General features: G+C 38.8%; 1 protein-coding gene across 2 annotated transcripts; it reads right to left on the bottom strand.

The window, feature by feature from the left end:
- Positions 1–6,312: 6,312 nt before the first annotated feature.
- LOC149233018 (caffeoyl-CoA O-methyltransferase-like) lies at positions 6,313–14,015 on the bottom strand. Of its 2 annotated transcripts, none has more exons than XM_089379634.1 (6): positions 13,972–14,015; positions 13,511–13,662; positions 13,307–13,386; positions 7,024–7,168; positions 6,795–6,926; positions 6,313–6,705 (listed from the first exon to the last, which is right to left on the bottom strand). In XM_089379634.1, the coding sequence occupies exons 2-6, from the start codon at positions 13,550–13,552 to the stop codon at positions 6,406–6,408; spliced, it is 699 nt and encodes a 232-aa protein (XP_089235760.1). In that variant the 5' UTR covers positions 13,553–13,662; positions 13,972–14,015; the 3' UTR covers positions 6,313–6,405. The 2 variants fall into 2 exon arrangements, with proteins under 2 accessions (XP_089235760.1, XP_089235761.1); XM_089379635.1 differs by lacking the exon at positions 13,972–14,015 and adding an exon at positions 13,844–13,959.
- Positions 14,016–18,761: the final 4,746 nt, after the last annotated feature.

An 18,761-nucleotide genomic window follows, 5' to 3' on the forward strand; every position in this document is an offset into this window, starting at 1 on the left:
TTGGTCTCATGACGTGCATGCCACAAATCTAGGAAAAAACAACACTTGGAAGGAAACTTCTAAAACAACTTTGCATGTAACCTTCGAATGCTACAAATAGCTCCCTGAATCATGGGATTTCCTTTGCATATTGTCTCTTGCTATTCTGGGAAGAGCAAGTCATGCATGCATGCAAGTCAAGTTTCCTCGGTCTTGGGTGGAACTGGTCAACCAGACTGTTCATGCATGCAACTGCTCAACTGCTTGGGAAAAATGCGCATTCCTGACTGGGAGCTGGGCTGACTGCCCAGGAGGATTGTGCAATATCTGGGCAGAGCAACTGAATCTGCCCAGATTTGTGCAAATCTTGGGCTAAGCAGCCCTGCTGGGGAATTTTGCACAAATCCTGTTGGGAGTGTTGACTGGTAGGACTGGGCAATCCTGGAGCCCAGCAGGTTGCTTGAGAGGATTCCGCAATTTTTGGAGGGAAGGCTGGATGCCCTCCAGAAATGTGAAATTTTCAAGGGAAAGTTGCTCAGCGTGCAGCTGGACCAAGTCCGGGTGAACAACCTGTGAGGGGAATGGATCGACTGTGATCGACAGGCTGCCTTTGTGCGAGGAAAACACTGAAGCTTGAGTACTTAACAAAGCAAGACAAAGTGTTGTGAAAGGTTGGTAGGGAGGCTCCAAAACAGGCTAAGGAAAATTTTGGAGGGTGGTTGTAGCGGCTACAATAGAAGGTTACGAGGCGAAACCTAGTTTGGGAAAAAATGACAGGGCTGCCCCTTGAAATTTGGAATGAGGCGACTATTGGGGATATATGAAATCGTATAGGCAAGTTTTACTATTGGGATGGGAGGATATTTAGAAAATTGGACAAGCGCATGGCTTGGGTCCTAGTCGAAATGGATTTTGGGAGGGGTTTGCTCGCATAATTAGAGATTAGGTGGGGAAAATCTAATATCAAAATCTCCATATATTACTGGGGAATTCCCTTTCGATGCCTAATCTGCCACGAGACGAGGCATTTAAAACACGTATGCCCTATGAGATTCTCTATGGGAGGACATCACAGCTCGATGACACCAATTAATATTGAAGAGTTGGGCACAAAAGGTGATTCCCCAGGCTTTCAGACGTGTTCAGTAGTCACGAAATCAAGTAACCCTTTACATACAAAAGAATGTGATCTGAATTACAATATTCAACCATAATCTACTTACAAAATGTCTCTTGATAGTTCAGATACCACATGTTTGGTGTGGATTTCGTTCTTCCTGATCTTGGGTTGTTTATGGACCCATGGAAAATTGTATTCCGACTGTGCCACCCATTGGTACCACTGCTCGACCTGAGGGCTGGATTAGTTGGAGCCCATTACACCTCATAAATATGACCAGAAGGAGGGCCTTGGTTACACTAGGCCCGGACAGACCACCAAAGGTCCTAATTTCTCGAACACCATTGTCGATCCTATGGGTGTCGCCATCTCTTCAGATAAGGAAATTGAGTTATTATCACAATCCTTGAGCTATGGTATGGAACCCCTTGAAATCATAATATCCTTCTTCCAACCAGGGAAGGGGAAGGATGTGGCAGCTCACCCTGGGCCTTTTACAAACAAGAAAAAGAGGGCTATAAAATACAAGAAAATATCTTCATGCACCCTATATGTCCCCTTCCTTCCTGAATCAGGAGATTCCTTGGTGGGTGGCACATTAAAAGAGTCAGAACAATTCTATGGGAAGTCTCTGAATGTAGGGTCCCACGCTGTCCGGGTCCTTAGGGAGGATAGACCCATCACATAGGTGCCTCCATGATCATTATGTCTCTAAACATTCAGGGCTTGGGTGTGATCCATAAAGTACGAGCACTCAGGGAATTGTTCTGGGTATACAATCCCTCAATTATTTTTCTTCAAGAAACCATTTGCACCAGAGAGAGCTCATGGTATACTATGTTTTCTCTCTATCCCGACTGGTTTGTTTACGCATCAGATGTAAAGTGTCACTTTGATGGCTTGGGAGCGATGTGGAACCCCAAGCAATTCTCCTTTCTTGCTTTCTGTATTGATGCAAGCATTCTCCTGACTAGGCATATGTCGGGATCCACTCATAGGATCCGTCTCATAAACCTCTATGCTTCGTATGTTGGTAGGAGTACTTTTTGGGAGAAAGTTGGAGCTTCTGGCATATTGGGTTTACATTCTATCATTCTATCTGGGGACATTAACTTTTATGTGGGAAGGCAGGAAATATGGGGGTCAAAAGCCATAGAGGATCCACTATCAAAGTTCTTTCTGGATATGATGGACTCCTTTGCTCTGTGTGACATCGTCCCGGAGTCCATTGCCCAAACATGGTGGAATGACCAAAAAGGGCTCGAGGGCATTTTGAAGTGACTGGATCGCTTTCACATCAGCCAGTCATTGGTTGGCCTATTGAAGGGGGTCAAATTGAGTGTCATCCCCTCATTGCTTCCCAACCACCAACCGATCACTCTGTCATGGGAGGGATGGGAACAAAAAAGGAACTTCCCATTCAAACTTAACTCCACCTAGCTACAAAATGTGGATTTCATTTCATTGGTGAATGAAGTTTGGAGACGACTGGTCCTCCCTTCACCAGATGGGCAGATGGGGAAATGGTCAAAAAGCTTCGGTGTCTCAAAAAGGAAGTATGAATATGGAACAAAAAGAGGAAAGCTTCATAATTCAAGTCCCTTATGGGTATTGATACATCTTTACGGTAATATAATGATCCCGAAGATCCATTATACTTCTCTGGTCCATACAAGAGGAAAATCATTGAACTTATAGGGGGAAACAATAAGATTCTACTGGCACAAGAATCAGAGAGGTGATTACAGAGTAGGGCACTGTGGGTGGCAGAGGGGGACAAAAACACCATATTTTTTCATGCGTGGGAAATTAGCAGGAAACAAAGGAACAATATAAGGGGCATATGAGGTGCAGATGGGCAACAACTATTTGACCAAAACCATATAGAACAGGAGGCACTAAGGCATTTCAAAAGCAAATATGAAGCAAGGGAACATAACTATGTTGCGCATCGAAAAATCATAGAACATTTGGCTAACATGTTTAAACAAGAGGAAAATGAGATGTTGGGAAGACCGATCCAAAAAGAAGAGATCATGGAAGTAATCCAGGCTAGTGTGAAACAAAAAAGCCTAGGGCCGAACGGTTGGGGAGTGGAACTATTTCACCATTTCCAGGAACTGATGGTACCAGACATTCTTGCAGATGTAGAAGAATCTTGAACCAATAGACACATTTCAGAGGCTTTGAATGTTATGTTCATTGCATTAATTCCTAAGAAGGATCACCCGACAACTTTAACAGACTACAAACCCATTTCTCTCTGCAATGCAATTTACAAGATTATCTCAAAATTGATTGCAATGAGGATCAAGAAGACCCTATCCACCTTCATCTCCCCCGAACAATTTGGATTTTTGGATGGAAGACAAATACAGGATGCTATTGGCATAGCACAAGAATGTCTACACTCTATGAAGGTTAGAAAGAGGAAGGCGAGCATGATCAAGGTGGACTTGTTCAAGGCATATGACTGCATTGACTGGGAGTTTTTGAGAATGGTATTATACAAGGTGGGCATTTCTATAAGTAATATTGGCTGGATCATGGCATGTATATAGACAACGAACTTTGCAATTATTATAAAAGGTTTCCTGACCTGTTTCTTCAGGGCACACTGGGGACTCTGTCAAGGATGTGCATTAACTCCACTTCTATTTCTACTGGTTATGGACTGCCTGAGTAGCAAGCTGAGAGAGGGAAAAGACATCAATAGAATAAAGGGAGTGAAGGTATTGAAGAACATACATGTCACACATCTAATGTTTGTTGACAACCTTCTCTTTGGAGGCATGGATGATAATGAGGATTGGGAGGTAATCCAACAGAGTATCATGTCATTTAGCGAGGCATCGAGCCTATACATGAGAAAAAAAAATCAATATTGATCATGGATGATAAGGAAGATCCTCAACACAGGGAGATTTGCAATTTATTTGGGGTCTCTGCGACTAATCTGGAAGAGGGCATAAAATACATGGGATTCCAATTAAAGGCAAACAAGTACAACAACAAAGACTGGGAATGGTTGCTTGACAGATTTAACAAAAAATTTACTGGCTAGGCACATAAATGTCTCACTATAGGTGGTCGATTGACAGTGGTCAGATTTGTCCTTCAGAACATCTCGATGTTCTGTATGCATTTATTTTTGCTGCCTATGGAGGTTTGTCGTAAGATTGATGAGATTATGGTGAGATTCAAATGGTCTGGAATTGATTTGAAGGGAAAGTTATACTTGGTAAGATTGAAGGCCATAGCTAGACCGACTAAAGTGGGGGGTTGGGATATTCTGAACACTCACAATTTTAACTGTTCCTTCATAATAAAAAGTTTATGGAGAGCAACAAATGATAATGGTATTTGGGGTCAAATCATCAGAGACAAATATATGAAAGGACAAACCTTCTCAAGATGGGCCAAGATGGGGAAAGAAGGACCTCGGGAGCATCTTATATCTGGAGGAGTATGATGAAAAATTGCCATTGGATGCTGGGATTTATGCGATGGGAACTCGGAGATGGAAGACAGGTGGAGGTCAGGCTAGATTCAATCAAGGGATTTTTTTAAAATCACTCCCTTTCAGTTGACCTTCTTAGCATGCTCCACGACAAGGGCATCTTTAACTATGCACATATCGCCTGCAGGAACAATTGGTTCACTCACAATAGTCATGGATGAGGGCAACAAACATTGATCGACAACTTGGCTATTGAGTGGGAAGATTTTCTCACAAAATTGTATGACTCAGGTGCAAGCATTAGCGAAGGTGAAGACAGAATGCAGTGGGAAGGACCAACCAAAAAAGGACAACCAAAAGTCAATGACATATACAATAGCCTTCCATTGGTTAAGAAAACATTTCAATTCAATTCATGGTTCAAAGCCGCATGGGGGTGGGAGATGCCAAAAAAACTTGTTTGTTTTGGTTGGCTTGTCATTCACAAAAGAGTGCTTACATGGGATAAATTACAAGGCAGAGGCTTTCAAGGCCCAGGTATATGCTACATGTGCACGAAACAAGAAGAGGAGACAGACCATCTTTTTATAGGATGTTCATTTTCCAGGGAGGTGTGGGTTGGGGTGTTAGATTTACTAAATCTTGATGGCTCGGGAACACAACAAACACTGACAAACTGTTTCATCTCTTGATTCAAGTTCCAACCAGAACATCGCACTCTCCCCTTCTACGTCATTTGGACAATATGGCGCAGCCGGATTGCATGGTTATTTGAACAAAAGGGACTTGTGGTAAGGGGGGCAGTACTGAAGATCATCTCATATTATTCTGAGATTGGCCCCAAGAAGACAGCACAAAAGAAAAGAAAGATAACATATAAGAACATTAAGGGGAAATATCCCAGAGGATACTTTGATGGGGCTAGCCAATAGAGAATGTGTGGATGTGGAGCTGTTATAATTTTGGAGCTGGGGTGATACTACCATTTCTGGTGGAAGGGAGGTTGGGGGACAAATAGTAGAGCTGAGATCATTGCGCTTTCGGTTGCATTGAACTTTGCAAAATAACCGAGTTTGGAAAAATTATTCGGCTTTGGAGATGCCAAAAGCATTATAGATTGGGTCAAAGATTACACTTAATTCAATCCACACATTTTGTCAAACTGGATCAGCCGTATCAGAAACTTGGAAACCAACTTTCAGAGCATTTCGTTCACACATATATACAGAGATCAAAACCAGGTAGTTGATCTTCTCTTAAATAAGGGTATCGACACAAAGACATGTAAGTATCATTTCGAGGTATATTTCCAGGACAGACTTATGAATATTGGGTATATCAATTCCATATAATGAATTCATTCACAATTTTTTGATGATCACATGCTGTTCCTTCTTATGCTTTTGTTTAGCATGAACTCATAGACCAAAAACAGATTTATTTTTTGTAATTACGAATAGATAAAACACTGAAGCACTCTTACAGAAAAGATAGAGAATCTGAGTACAGAGAAAATGTATGGAAAATTTTTGTCTCTGAAATATGGTCGGACAAATTACAGTTACAGACAGGAAAATCAAAGGGAAAATGTATGGAAATCCTCAGCGAATGCACTCTTTTTTCTTTTTTTATTAATGAAAAAAAATAGTTTTTTCAATTGAAAAAAAATAAATCATTACGATATCATTGTGATAGTATATATAAATTCATCCATTCAAATTATAAATTGATATCAAAGAGGAACCAGGAATCAGATCACTGAAAGAACATTCATGCAGATTCAAATCATTAACAATTTGAAACATTCATGTATTCTCACATGCAAGACAAGATCGCTGAAAAATGTTCAGGAAAGGCGCCTGCACAGCGTCACTCCATCGGCAATTGGGATCTGAGCAATCTCGATGCGAGGGTCTGCAGCAAGGGCCCTGTTTAGTTCCAACATATGCTCTCTCTCTCCCCCATAACTCATGCCTTCGCTCATGGCGACTTCTGGGGGAAGCGCAACGGATCCTTGCCACAGAGTATTGTCATACGCAATCAATCCTCCGACCTTCACCAGATCTATCAGCCGCATGTGGTAATTCAGATAGTTGCCTTTGTCAGCATCTACAAACGCGAAATCAAACGATCCGTGCATCTCCTCCTGCATAATAAATACCCATTTCATCAATTTATTAAGCCTTAATCCGTCATCCCCGAACTTTTAAGCTCTCCCCCCTATATTTTACTTACATTCTTATGCATTTCATCCAGAACTGGCAGAGCAGGGCCTTCTCTGAAATCAATTTTGTGGGCAACTCCAGCTTTCTCGATGATAGGTCGCCCCATATCATAATTCTCTCTGTTAATGTCCAACGCTATTATCTGCCATGCCAGTCTTCATTAATTAATTGGCCCACATACAAACATTAAATTCCCGTGTTTGGGAAAAGCTACTGTTAATACAGGCATATAAATGTACCTTTCCATCATTGGGTAAGGCAAGCGCTGTGCTGAGAAGTGAGTGACCAGTGTACACCCCAATCTCTATGGTGTTCTTGGCGTTCATCAACTTCAGCAGGAGGCCCAGAAATTGACCTTCATCCGGAGGAATAGCCATGCGATACCTGTCACACCAGATAATTCATAGTTGCCTTATACTATGAAAACTGGTTTTGCCAGCACTCATTTGTATTTAGATTTAAGGAATTTAGAACACTCGTGAGATTACTTCTCAATCAATTCTAAACACTAAAACTCTAAAGGTTGGAGCTGGTAATCAACACCAAAGCTCTAAAGTTGGGAGTTGGTAATAAGACTTGCTTTCATATTGTTTGTATCCTCTTACACTACAGGTTTATAATTGCCGCCTCCAAAAATTTAAACACTACAAGTTTATAAGTACAGCTTCCAAAAAGTTTATAAGTGCCGCTTCCAAAAATTTAAACACAGTGAGACTACCTGCAAATAAATTCCAAACACCAAAACTCCACAAATGTTGGGTATTTTTAATGGAGTAATACCAAAACCAAATAAAATTCACCACAGAGACAATGCTCTGTTTACTCTGTCCAGGATCTGTTGCAGACAACCTCTTAAAAAACAAACTCACTCAGAACACAGCATTACACAGTCACAAACACATTTCTATTAATTTAAAACTGAAACTCTGTTACATATTTCTTCCTTTGTGCAAAGAGGGAATAAAAAAACTGCTGCTCTCACAGATTTTCCACTGCTGTGGATATTACAAAACAATTTCTTGCTGCTCCTATGTTTTACAATGGCAAACAAACATTACATGCCTCCCCTGTTCCATTTTCCGCACTGCTGTGCGTTCAACATTTACCACAAAAATTACATACTCCACTGCTGTGAAAATTACATAATGTTCTGTTTTACAATGGAGGTCAAAAACAATTACATCACCTCTTTCATATCTCGCACTGCTGTGCGTTTACAAAGATTTGCTCCACCGAGCGCAGCCACAACATAATACTAAAAAAAATAACTCCACACGCAGACACCGTGCGTAGCCTCATTGCACACACCATACATCACACTACTCTAAAACTACCGCACGCAGGGACTACTCTCTAAAAACTACGGCATGTAGGTTTTCATAACATTATATAAAAAAAACATATAAAAAAAAATAACTTATGCCCATAACTATATTAAAGGGCTTTCACCAAATTCTACGTATGCCCATTACCATAATAAAGACAGCCACCCAATTCTACGTAGATGCATTAAAAACATGACTTTTCACCTGCGGTGGTCAACCAAAGAAAACGACAAAAAAAATTGATTTGACGCGGGCGTGGGTCGGCTGACGTCACTTCGGTGCCACGTGTCGCCACCCCATTCGTCGGGCCCGCTCATTAAACTTCGCGCAGCTTCTCGGAGATCTGAGCCTCCAAACTCGATCTGACGGAATTCGCACACCACTCTCGCCCAAGCAAAACGAACTTTAGCATCCGGGGAACAGCGGATTTGGCTGTTGTACAAGGGACGCGTGGCGCGTCCTGATTGTGTCGGGTCCCCCTTCACGGATACCGCCTTCTGCGAATGGTGGTGCGGGGAGACCAGGCCGGTTTTCCAAAAAACCTCCGCGCCGTTGAAATTACAATTTAACACTCCCCTTTAATTTCAACTGCTGGGCATTAGGACATACCCAAACACTTCCTCTCGTAGAGGGATTCCTCAGTACTGCTGTTACAAAGATATCATCCTCACATAGAGGGATTCACCAACTGCTTCTGATGCAGTTCACAAACAAGCAAAGTTGTCTTCCTCTTAATAGAGGGATTAACCTGAAACTGTGCTTAAGAGCACCTTCCTCATGACAGGGGGATTCACCATAACAATGTGCTGAAGAGCACCTTCCTCATGACAGAGGGATTCACCATGTGACTGTGCTTAAGAGCACCTTCCTCATGACAGAGGGATTCACCTGTTGTAAAAACATCTTCCTCTTAACAGAGGGATTTACCAAACAATGCTAAAAAGCATCTTCCTCTCAACAGAGGGATTCACTAATGACTATGCTTAAAAGCATCATCCTCTTGATAGAGGGATTTACCTTGACAATGTGCTGAAAAGCACCTTCCTCTTTAACAGAGGGTTTCACCAAATGACTGCTTCAAATGCAGTTCCAAAACAAACAATCATTGCACTGCTGTGTGTGCAAGTTCATTACAATGTTCTTTTATGCTGCTGCATATTCTCTGCTACACTGTTGTGCCATCTTCTTTGCTGCATCTACCCCACACTGTTGTGTCTGCTCCACGCTACTGCGTCTACACCTGCACTGCTCTTACATTTCTTTACAAACTCTGCATTGCTGTGCGTCAATAAAAAATCACATGTGCGTTGCTGTGCCTTTCCTTTCTCACATTCACACTGTTGTGTGAGAATTTTTTACTTGTGCACTAATGCGTGCTTCCCTTCTTCACCATGGGAAAGCTTTTCTTCGCGCTGCTGCGTGCTCCCCTTCATTAATTACAATCATACTTCTGTTGTGTCTTACTTGCATTTCAGATGCAAACAACACACTCACTGCACTTACATTTACTGCTGTAAAGAAAAAAAATTCTTTTACCTGTGCTGCTGTCCATAACTTCTTGCTGCTGCATTTTTCACATTTGCATTGCTGTGTAAAAACACATTTCTTCAACAAAGCTTCATGCTGCTGCATTTTCTTATTTGCCTTGCTGTATACTTCTTCTTCTTCATGATGGGAAAACTTTTCTTCAAGCTGCTGCTGTCCATACACTTGCTGTTGTGTTGCTGCTGCAATTTGCACTACTGTGTGCACATACACTTGGCACTTCATTCTCCATGAGAAAAAATTAACACGGGCTGCTCCCTTTTCTTATGCACCCTTGCTTCACACAATCTTCAGCTTCATTCATTTTTTTTTTTTTTTTTACACAATGCACTGCTGTGCAATCCCTTTCAATTTTCTGCTGCCATACACATTCTCATTCATCCATGTGCATTAAAAAATCTGCTGTCCCTGTTTTTCTTTATGCATTTCTATGCATATTGCAAAAAAAATCAAACTGCTGTTTTATATTTTGTCTTCCCACTGCTGTGAGGGTTTCCTTGCCATGCATACTTTTCTTCTTGCGCTGCTGCTCTTCACATTTGAGTGTTGTCCCCTTTTCTTCTCTGCTGTTATGGCAGATTTAACTTCATATTTTTCCTTTATAAAAAAATTTCATTAAAGAATGACTGTTAAGACAGTTCAGCAACAAAAAAATACAAGCTCCCCTTTAATGTATGCTTGTCTTCTTTTGGCAGACTCTTCTCAAAATAAATTTAGATCAGTTGGGGAGTTCAAGGGGCTTTCAGGTTGCATTTCCTTTCTTCTCCATACTTGTGTAACTTTCTTCTTTTGCATGGATCTAGCTTGTGTAAGAGCCCATGTCAAGTTACAGTCACGTGCCATATGCCCAATGTTATGACACTTGAAGCATTCAACTTCATTCATGAATAAGAATTCATGATTTCTTCTTGTGAAATTATTTCTTGGAGATTGTCGGGGACCACAACATCTATCTCCATGAAATGCTCTACAGTCTTTTGCCATATGACCAAAGTTTGAACAAGCATAACAATAACCATAAAATGAACTTTGGTACCTGGGAGATGGAGGTTTCCTTGATGTACTTCTGAAGCCTTGCTGCCTTGAGATCCTTTGATGATGATCATCATTGCCTCTTGCCTTTTTGCCATCAGCTACATTTCTTCTTGGAGTTGGATTTCTTCTATTGCTGCCTTCATTTTTCTCCTTGCCTTTGCTGGAACTAGGAGCATCACCATCTCTTTCTGGCTTCTTCACATCTCCTTTGCTTAAAGCATCCTCATCCTTGTTTGAGGGTTCACCTACATACCCAAGTCCTGATTTATCAAATGGAGATCTGTGATAGCTGAGCATGTCATCCAGAGCTTGAGAGCTCTTCATGATCTTGTTCATCCCTTCAACCTTCTTCCTGAGGAGGACAATCTCTTCTTCTAACTTTTCACATTCATTATTTTTCTTTGCTAGTTGTCCCTCAGTTTCTTCCTTGCTACGAGTAGCTTCAGCTGCTACTATTTTGAAGGAGATAATGTCAGTCTTCATTTTGGAGACTTCTTCATCATTTGCTTGACTGCTCTTCATTTTCTTTTCAGCTCCTTGTACCTGCTTCCTGGCTTCTTGTAGTTCGGACTTAAGGGAGGAGACCTCTACCTTATACTGTCCAATCTCTTCCACAAGTTTGTTCACCCTCATGTGCCTTTGTTCAAGTTGACTTGACAAGGCATCTGCCTGCTTCCTTGCTTCATTCAGCTGATTTGTCATGGATATGACTTCTTCATAATGTTTCCTCTTGCTTTCTTCAAGTTCCTTCTTAAGCTTGGCAAGCTCTTCATCCCTTTCTTTTACTTGAAGCTTGATGAGGTCAAGCTTCTCATTCTCAGCTTCTATTATGGGTTCATCTTGACCCATTGTCATGGTCAGTGCTCCCTTTGCATGAAGGTCATGCAGTCTGTCCCAAATATCCTTTGCTGATGTGTATTTTCCAAGATTCTTCTTCACTGAATCAGGGAGTCCATCCAAGATTAGTTTTGCTGCTTGTGCATCATACTCCATGGATTCTTTATCCATCTGGCTGTCATCAATCACTGACTCCCAGACTTCAATGCCCTCAGACATTAGGAAAGCCCTCATCATTATTTCCCATACATCAAAGTTTCCATCAAACTTTGAAACCTCAAATACAATGCTTTCAAACAGATTGCCTTCTAATTTAGTAGAGGGGGGAGACACATTTTTAACAGCCCTGGAGGCTTTCTTCTTTGACCTTGCCATTCTTATCTAGGCTTCAAATACTTGACTGTTTTTTTTTAAAACAACTGACTGTCTTTAATAATAACTCAAAAACTTGAGAAATACCTGAATCCCTTTGGCTGAAACTTCACACTGCTGGAGAAGCTTTCTCTGCTGCAACCACACCTTCCTTCAGCTTCTTTGAGTCTTCAAAGAGCCTGGACTAGCTCTGTCACCATCAAAGAGCCTGGACCAACTCTGATACCACTGTTGGGTATTTTTAATGGAGTAATACCAAAACCAAATAAAATTCACCACAGAGACAATGCTCTGTTTACTCTGTCCAGGATCTGTTGCAGACAACCTCTTAAAAAACAAACTCACTCAGAACACAGCATTACACAGTCACAAACACATTTCTATTAATTTAAAACTGAAACTCTGTTACATATTTCTTCCTCTGTGCAAAGAGGGAATAAAAAAACTGCTGCTCTCACAGATTTTCCACTGCTGTGGATATTACAAAACAATTTCTTGCTGCTCCTATGTTTTACAATGGCAAACAAACATTACATGCCTCCCCTGTTCCATTTTCCGCACTGCTGTGCGTTCAACATTTACCACAAAAATTACATACTCCACTGCTGTGAAAATTACATAATGTTCTGTTTTACAATGGAGGTCAAAAACAATTACATCACCTCTTTCATATCTCGCACTGCTGTGCGTTTACAAAGATTTGCTCCACCGAGCGCAGCCACAACATAATACTAAAAAAAAAATAACTCCACACGCAGACACCGTGCGTAGCCTCATTGCACACACCATACATCACACTACTCTAAAACTACCGCACGCAGGGACTACACTCTAAAAACTACGGCATGTAGGTTTTCATAACATTATATAAAAAACATATAAAAAAATAACGTATGCCCATAACTATATTAAAGGGCTTTCACCAAATTCTACGTATGCCCATTACCATAATAAAGACCGCCACCCAATTCTACGTAGATGCATTAAAAACATGACTTTTCACCTGCGGCGGTCAACCAAAGAAAACGACAAAAAAAATTGATTTGACGCGGGCGTGGGTCGGCTGACGTCACTTCGGTGCCACGTGTCGCCACCCCATTCGTCGGGCCCGCTCATTAAACTTCGCGCAGCTTCTCGGAGATCTGAGCCTCCAAACTCGATCTGACGGAATTCGCACACCACTCTCGCCCAAGCAAAACGAACTTTAGCATCCGGGGAACAGCGGATTTGGCTGTTGTACAAGGGACGCGTGGCGCGTCCTGATTGTGTCGGGTCCCCCTTCACGGATACCGCCTTCTGCGAATGGTGGTGCGGGGAGACCAGGCCGGTTTTCCAAAAAACCTCCGCGCCGTTGAAATTACAATTTAACAACAAAAATAAAAATAAAAAATAGAAAAATAAAGCTTACCTGGGATGTTTGGAAGTCAATTCCCGGAGCTCCTTCATTGGCTCGGTCTCACGAGGGTACACGCTCGTTTCCAATATATACTGCAATATTCACATTATTAGCCATTCTGACAGGTACATGATACAATTCACTAGTAGGAAAACATTAACTTAACCCATCAATGGCTCTGCTAAATTTATGTAGCCAAGTGAAGGTGAGAGTAACCTGATAGAGGGCATTGCTCTGCAACAGACTTTTGTGATCCATTTTCTGATGGATCGCAACCTTACTCTGCTCCTGTCCTTGGGGATTAAGTGCACCTGCACGTCTGCTGCAGCTAGGTGTTGAACATCTGTGCCTGTGTTATTTCCTTACACCTGCAACACAGGTGAAAACAGATATAATAACAACTAAAACTAGAAAAAATTAAACTCAACAAAACAATTCCATTGGAATTCCCCAATCGGCTCTATGCAATTGGTCTGCAACTTAGATATTGCATGTATAATAGACAGTGAATATCCAACCATCCAAACTAATGTAGATGAAAATGCGTACAGGTGGTCTAGCTGGAAATTACGAGGTGATTAAATTTGTATAGCTTCGAAACCCTAACCCCATATCTACCCACTGGATATTAATGAACCTAGTGCGAGTTCTATTTGATTTTTATTGTACAGAAATACCATTAATAGCGCAAACCCTTAGCTAAATGATAACTGAAGTCCTCTACAAAGCATTTCTAGAAATGAAAGAAAAAAAAGCCAAAGCCAAAATGCATCCATCCTCAATAAACTGAAGAAGAAATGCAAGATGCATTATTTCCTCATAGTCGGCAGCTTATTTTTCTCTGCCACGCCGAGCTGTTCTGCAAAAATCTATCGGCGGTTAGTTGTGCATCCAGATTGTTATGGATGTCGGATTTTACTTACATAAATAGTTTAAGAAGTTGTTTTAAAACCGAAATTGTTTTGCATGGATGGGTGACCATCGAGAGAGAAGCGGTGTTGTCGCCATTCTAGTTGGACAATGGACCAAGGGACGTGGCAACACAACCCATGAATAATTAATGGTGTTGATGTTTCTGGCCAGTCACACTCGGGAGGTATTGGAATTGGAAATGAGTTGTTTACCATTTTATCTATGCATTAGTTGAGTCTTCACTTGTGTGGGTCTAATGCGAGAAATGACTTTGCCCATCGCTCTAACCCCACATCCCCATTTTGAGTTTGTTCCTATGTTGATTAGCATGTATGTTTATCTAAGATGGGAGCCTATAAGCACTAAGATGGGTTTGACATGTTGCTATCTACAACTAGATCTTGATATGGTTTTGATTACTAAAAAGTTACTTTCTAATTTGCAAATCCAATAATTCAGGGGAGTTGGTTCCCACTCTACTTTGTGGCAATACTTTGAAAATGGTAATATTGGTTTTCAAAGCAAAATTGCTATTAGCTTGTATTATTTGTTCTCCTACAAGTTGGTCAGCTCATTGTCTGCATTGGTGCTCAGTCTTTCAGTGTTTTTTTCTTCCCACCTTGTTCCTGCCCTCTTCCTTTGGGCATCCCCCAGGTAGTTCTCGTTTTCCCTGGCTTCCCTTCTTGGTTCACCTCCCTTTCTCCTATCCTCGGGCTCCCTTTTTCCTCTGTAGTGTTTCCTCTCCATCTTCCTTCATCTTGCATCATATTATTGCATGCTCCCCCTTATGAGTTTGCGCGACGTAAGCTCCCGCTTTGGTGTATTCTAGTTTGTTTCTTGTCTAGGATCACTTTTTATCCTCCAACTCCCTTCATGTTGATGCAACCTGCATATCTCATTGTAGGTCCCTTTGGTTGTGGTGATTCTCTGACTGGTACTTGACTTACATGATGCTCCTCTCGGTTCCTTGAATCCTTGAGACTGTTATGGTCTATGTTTGAGCCTTACCTATTCTCTGACCTTTTCCTCTATGCCTCATCAGTGGGAATGACTTCAAAAGTATGTTTCATATTGCTAAGATCAAGCCCACAAGGCTAGTACACACATGCATCATCGTCTGGAAGACATTGCCTCTCACTTTCGTCACCTCATGTTTGGACCCATTCAGGAAGATCTCGCCCATTATGAGGGGGAAGCTTCCTCTCATAAATTACCCCTCTTTGACATGGAGGTTTTTACTGGGTGAGTGGATTGGATTCTGGACATAGGGCATATGAGAGGTCATTTTAATCAGTATATACAAACAATTGATCTCTACTAGCACATGAAATTTCCATTGGAGCATACTCTCTTGGACCAACACAAACATCCCATGGATATTCTCCATCCCCTTGAACATCTACATCGACATGTGAGGGACTTAGATTGAAATATGGAGCAAATTAAACATCATTTTGACATCCCCCTTTAGTGAGAGGAACCTTTGGAGATACTAAAGAGCCCATCTAGGTTGTTGTCTCAAACTTGGACCCTTCTACCTAGTTTCTATCATGTCTATGCTTATGGTTCCTTTGTTACTGCTTCTTTTCTCCACTGCCACTTAGGCCAGATTCTTAGTTTTTGTATGCTAAATTTTGTATCTCCTAGTACTTAGTTACCTCTCACCTCTCTACGGAGAGTAAATTTTTGGATTTAGTGAGGTCTCCCTAGTGAGAAATTGGCTTGACTTTTTAGTTTATCCGGTAATTTCCAATTTTGAAGGCAATGCAATTTACCAAAAAAACATAGAGAAATTGATTTTAATTACATATTAATTGAAGATAATTATGATGAGTTTTAAAATTTATTAAATTTAAATATGATTTTGTTGATCTTAACGTAAGAATTATTTGGATTTGTTTTAAAAAATTTTATGCTCATAAAGTATTAAAATAAATGTTCCAAGATCACCATAATTTTATTTAGTTAAAAGGTTAAGAAGGTTGGTAATTATTTCTTCTCATCCCATGGTGTTTTGCAAATTGACCAATGCCCAGTTTTATTATGGAGCTCATGAGAATTTGTTCTTATTTTAACCATGTTCATTTTGATTTTCAAGATTTGAATTCATCACCTCCATAACTTAGTTACCTTTTTCCTCTAACTCTTTATCACCTACAATTTCTCTTTAAATTTTGAGGTAATAATTCTTTTTATTATTATCTTTATTTTACAAAATGATCTCCTCCTTTATCCCCCAATGGCCTAAGTAATATTAGGCATCCTTATGACATCCCCGCTTAAAATTAAGATGGTTTTGGATAGATTCAGAGTCAGTTTTAGGAACTTCTTGTCCTCCATGTTGTTTAACCTCTTCTTATACATAAAATATCTAGTCATAACCATGCTTTAAATAACTGAAAGACTTGCCTTATAAGAAAGATAAGATAGGGTGCATTTCCTTTAATATTGAGATTATATGTTAGTAAATGTTTTTGGATATGTTCTATCTTCCTTCACAATTCTCTCAAGATATTGTATCTCCAAACATCACATCCATTTAAAATAATAAGGTGACAAGAATCTCAAAGATGAGTTGTTTTAATCTCATATCTAAATATTCTTTGACTTACAATTATTTTTAAGTCCATAATAAGCTTTCCATCCTCCATCTATCATTTTATCAATGCTATAATCTCAATTGAGATTGTGATGAATATCGATTCTAAGATATGTGTATGAAGGAACTATCTCCAAGTGATTGTTGTCATAGATGAAAGTATCATATGTGATTTTTCTTAATTTAATTATCATGATTTTCATTTTGTTATAATTTTACTTATAATCTTTTCAGAGCGTTCTTTGTTACTTATCAAGGTTGTCAGGACTTATTGCCAAAAGAACAATATCTTCATCGTAAACAAGAATATTGATGACTTATATTAGTGAGAAGAAACTCAATACAACTTGTTTCTTTCAAATGCTCTTCTAACTTATCAATGTATATGCTAAAAAGAAAAACAAAAGACACATTTCTTTGATATTGTGGTTAATTTGTTTCCATCAAATTTCAATATATTGTAGTTATTTTGTTTCCATCGAATTTCAATGATCATAAACTTTCGAATCACATTTAAAAATTTTCAAATGATGAAATTGTATTAAGATGAAGTATATTGCTTAATTTTGATAGTGTGGTTAATTTGTTTCCATCAAATTTCAATGTATTGTAGTTAATTTGTTTCCATCAAATTTCAATAATCCTAAACTCTATATTGCTCAATTTTGATATTATGATTAATTTGTTTCCATCAAATTTCAATATATTGTAGTTATTTTGTTTCCATCAAATTTCAATGATCATAAACTTTCAAATCACATTTAAAATTTTTCAAATGATGAAATTGTATTAAGATTAAGAGAATAAACCTTAACTTCTAACGAGAAAAAAATCATGTTCCAAAACAATATTTTAAAGAATATTTATGGTAATCATGAATTTGGTAAATAATTTTTTTTTAAAATTGACATATTGTTAATATTTTTTTATTTTTTATTTTTTTATTTAGAGATATAATGTTTGTAAATTAGTGTAAATTTCAACTCAATATCTCTTTAAGATCCATAAAATGAATTTTTTGATTGTATAATAATAATAATAATATTATATTAGCTCAATTAAAAACTCTATTCAATTCCATTTATTACATTTTAATTTTGTTTTCATGAACAAAATTACAAACAACTTTTCCAACAATATAAATAATAATGGTTCAAGTTTATAACTAATATTTCATAACATATGATTAATAAGTATATAAAATTTATTAGATTTAATTAATAAACTAACTATATATATATATATACATATCTATATATATATATTAGAATACGAAATATATATTTTATACAAATAATAACTATAAACTAAAATTCATACCATATAAATTAAAACACTGATTTATATTTTAGAATTTCAAACCTAAATTGAAGTACAAAGCATAAAAAAAAATTAATATTTACAATAACATTTTCCCCAAATCATATATATATATATATAATAATGTTAGGCATATTACATTAAAAAATTAAATCATCAATGCTATAAATAAAATCTCTTGAGGTGCAAACTTTTCTTCAAGTTTTACATTTATGAAGAGCCTTGTATCTTGAAGCATTTAATACCTCTAGGCATTTCTAGGTAGATTCCGGAATTAAAATGGACCTATACTAGTATATTAGATAGATTTAGACGCTCTAGAGATGAAGTTGTATTTTTAAGATGTTGATAGTGAACTTCAAGACTTCTGCCAAAAATCATTGTTTTTCATCAAATTTTACATTCATGAAGAGGTTTGCACCTTGAAACATTTGATACCTCTCTGCACTTGTAGATCCATAATTAAAATGGATCTATACTAGTATATTAGATATATCTAGACACTCTAAAGATGAAATTGTATTTTTAAGATGATGAGAGTGTAACTTCAAGACTTCTATGAAAAATCATGTTAGAAAAGAGAGATGTTAGTTAAGATTTAGTGCAAATATGAACACCCTAGTTGTACTAGGTTGA

The sequence above is a fragment of the Pinus tabuliformis genome, chromosome J (assembly GCF_031772625.1).
Source record: "Pinus tabuliformis cultivar Carrire ecotype Pingquan chromosome J, CPIR1, whole genome shotgun sequence".
NCBI classification, from domain to species: domain Eukaryota; kingdom Viridiplantae; phylum Streptophyta; class Pinopsida; order Pinales; family Pinaceae; genus Pinus; species Pinus tabuliformis.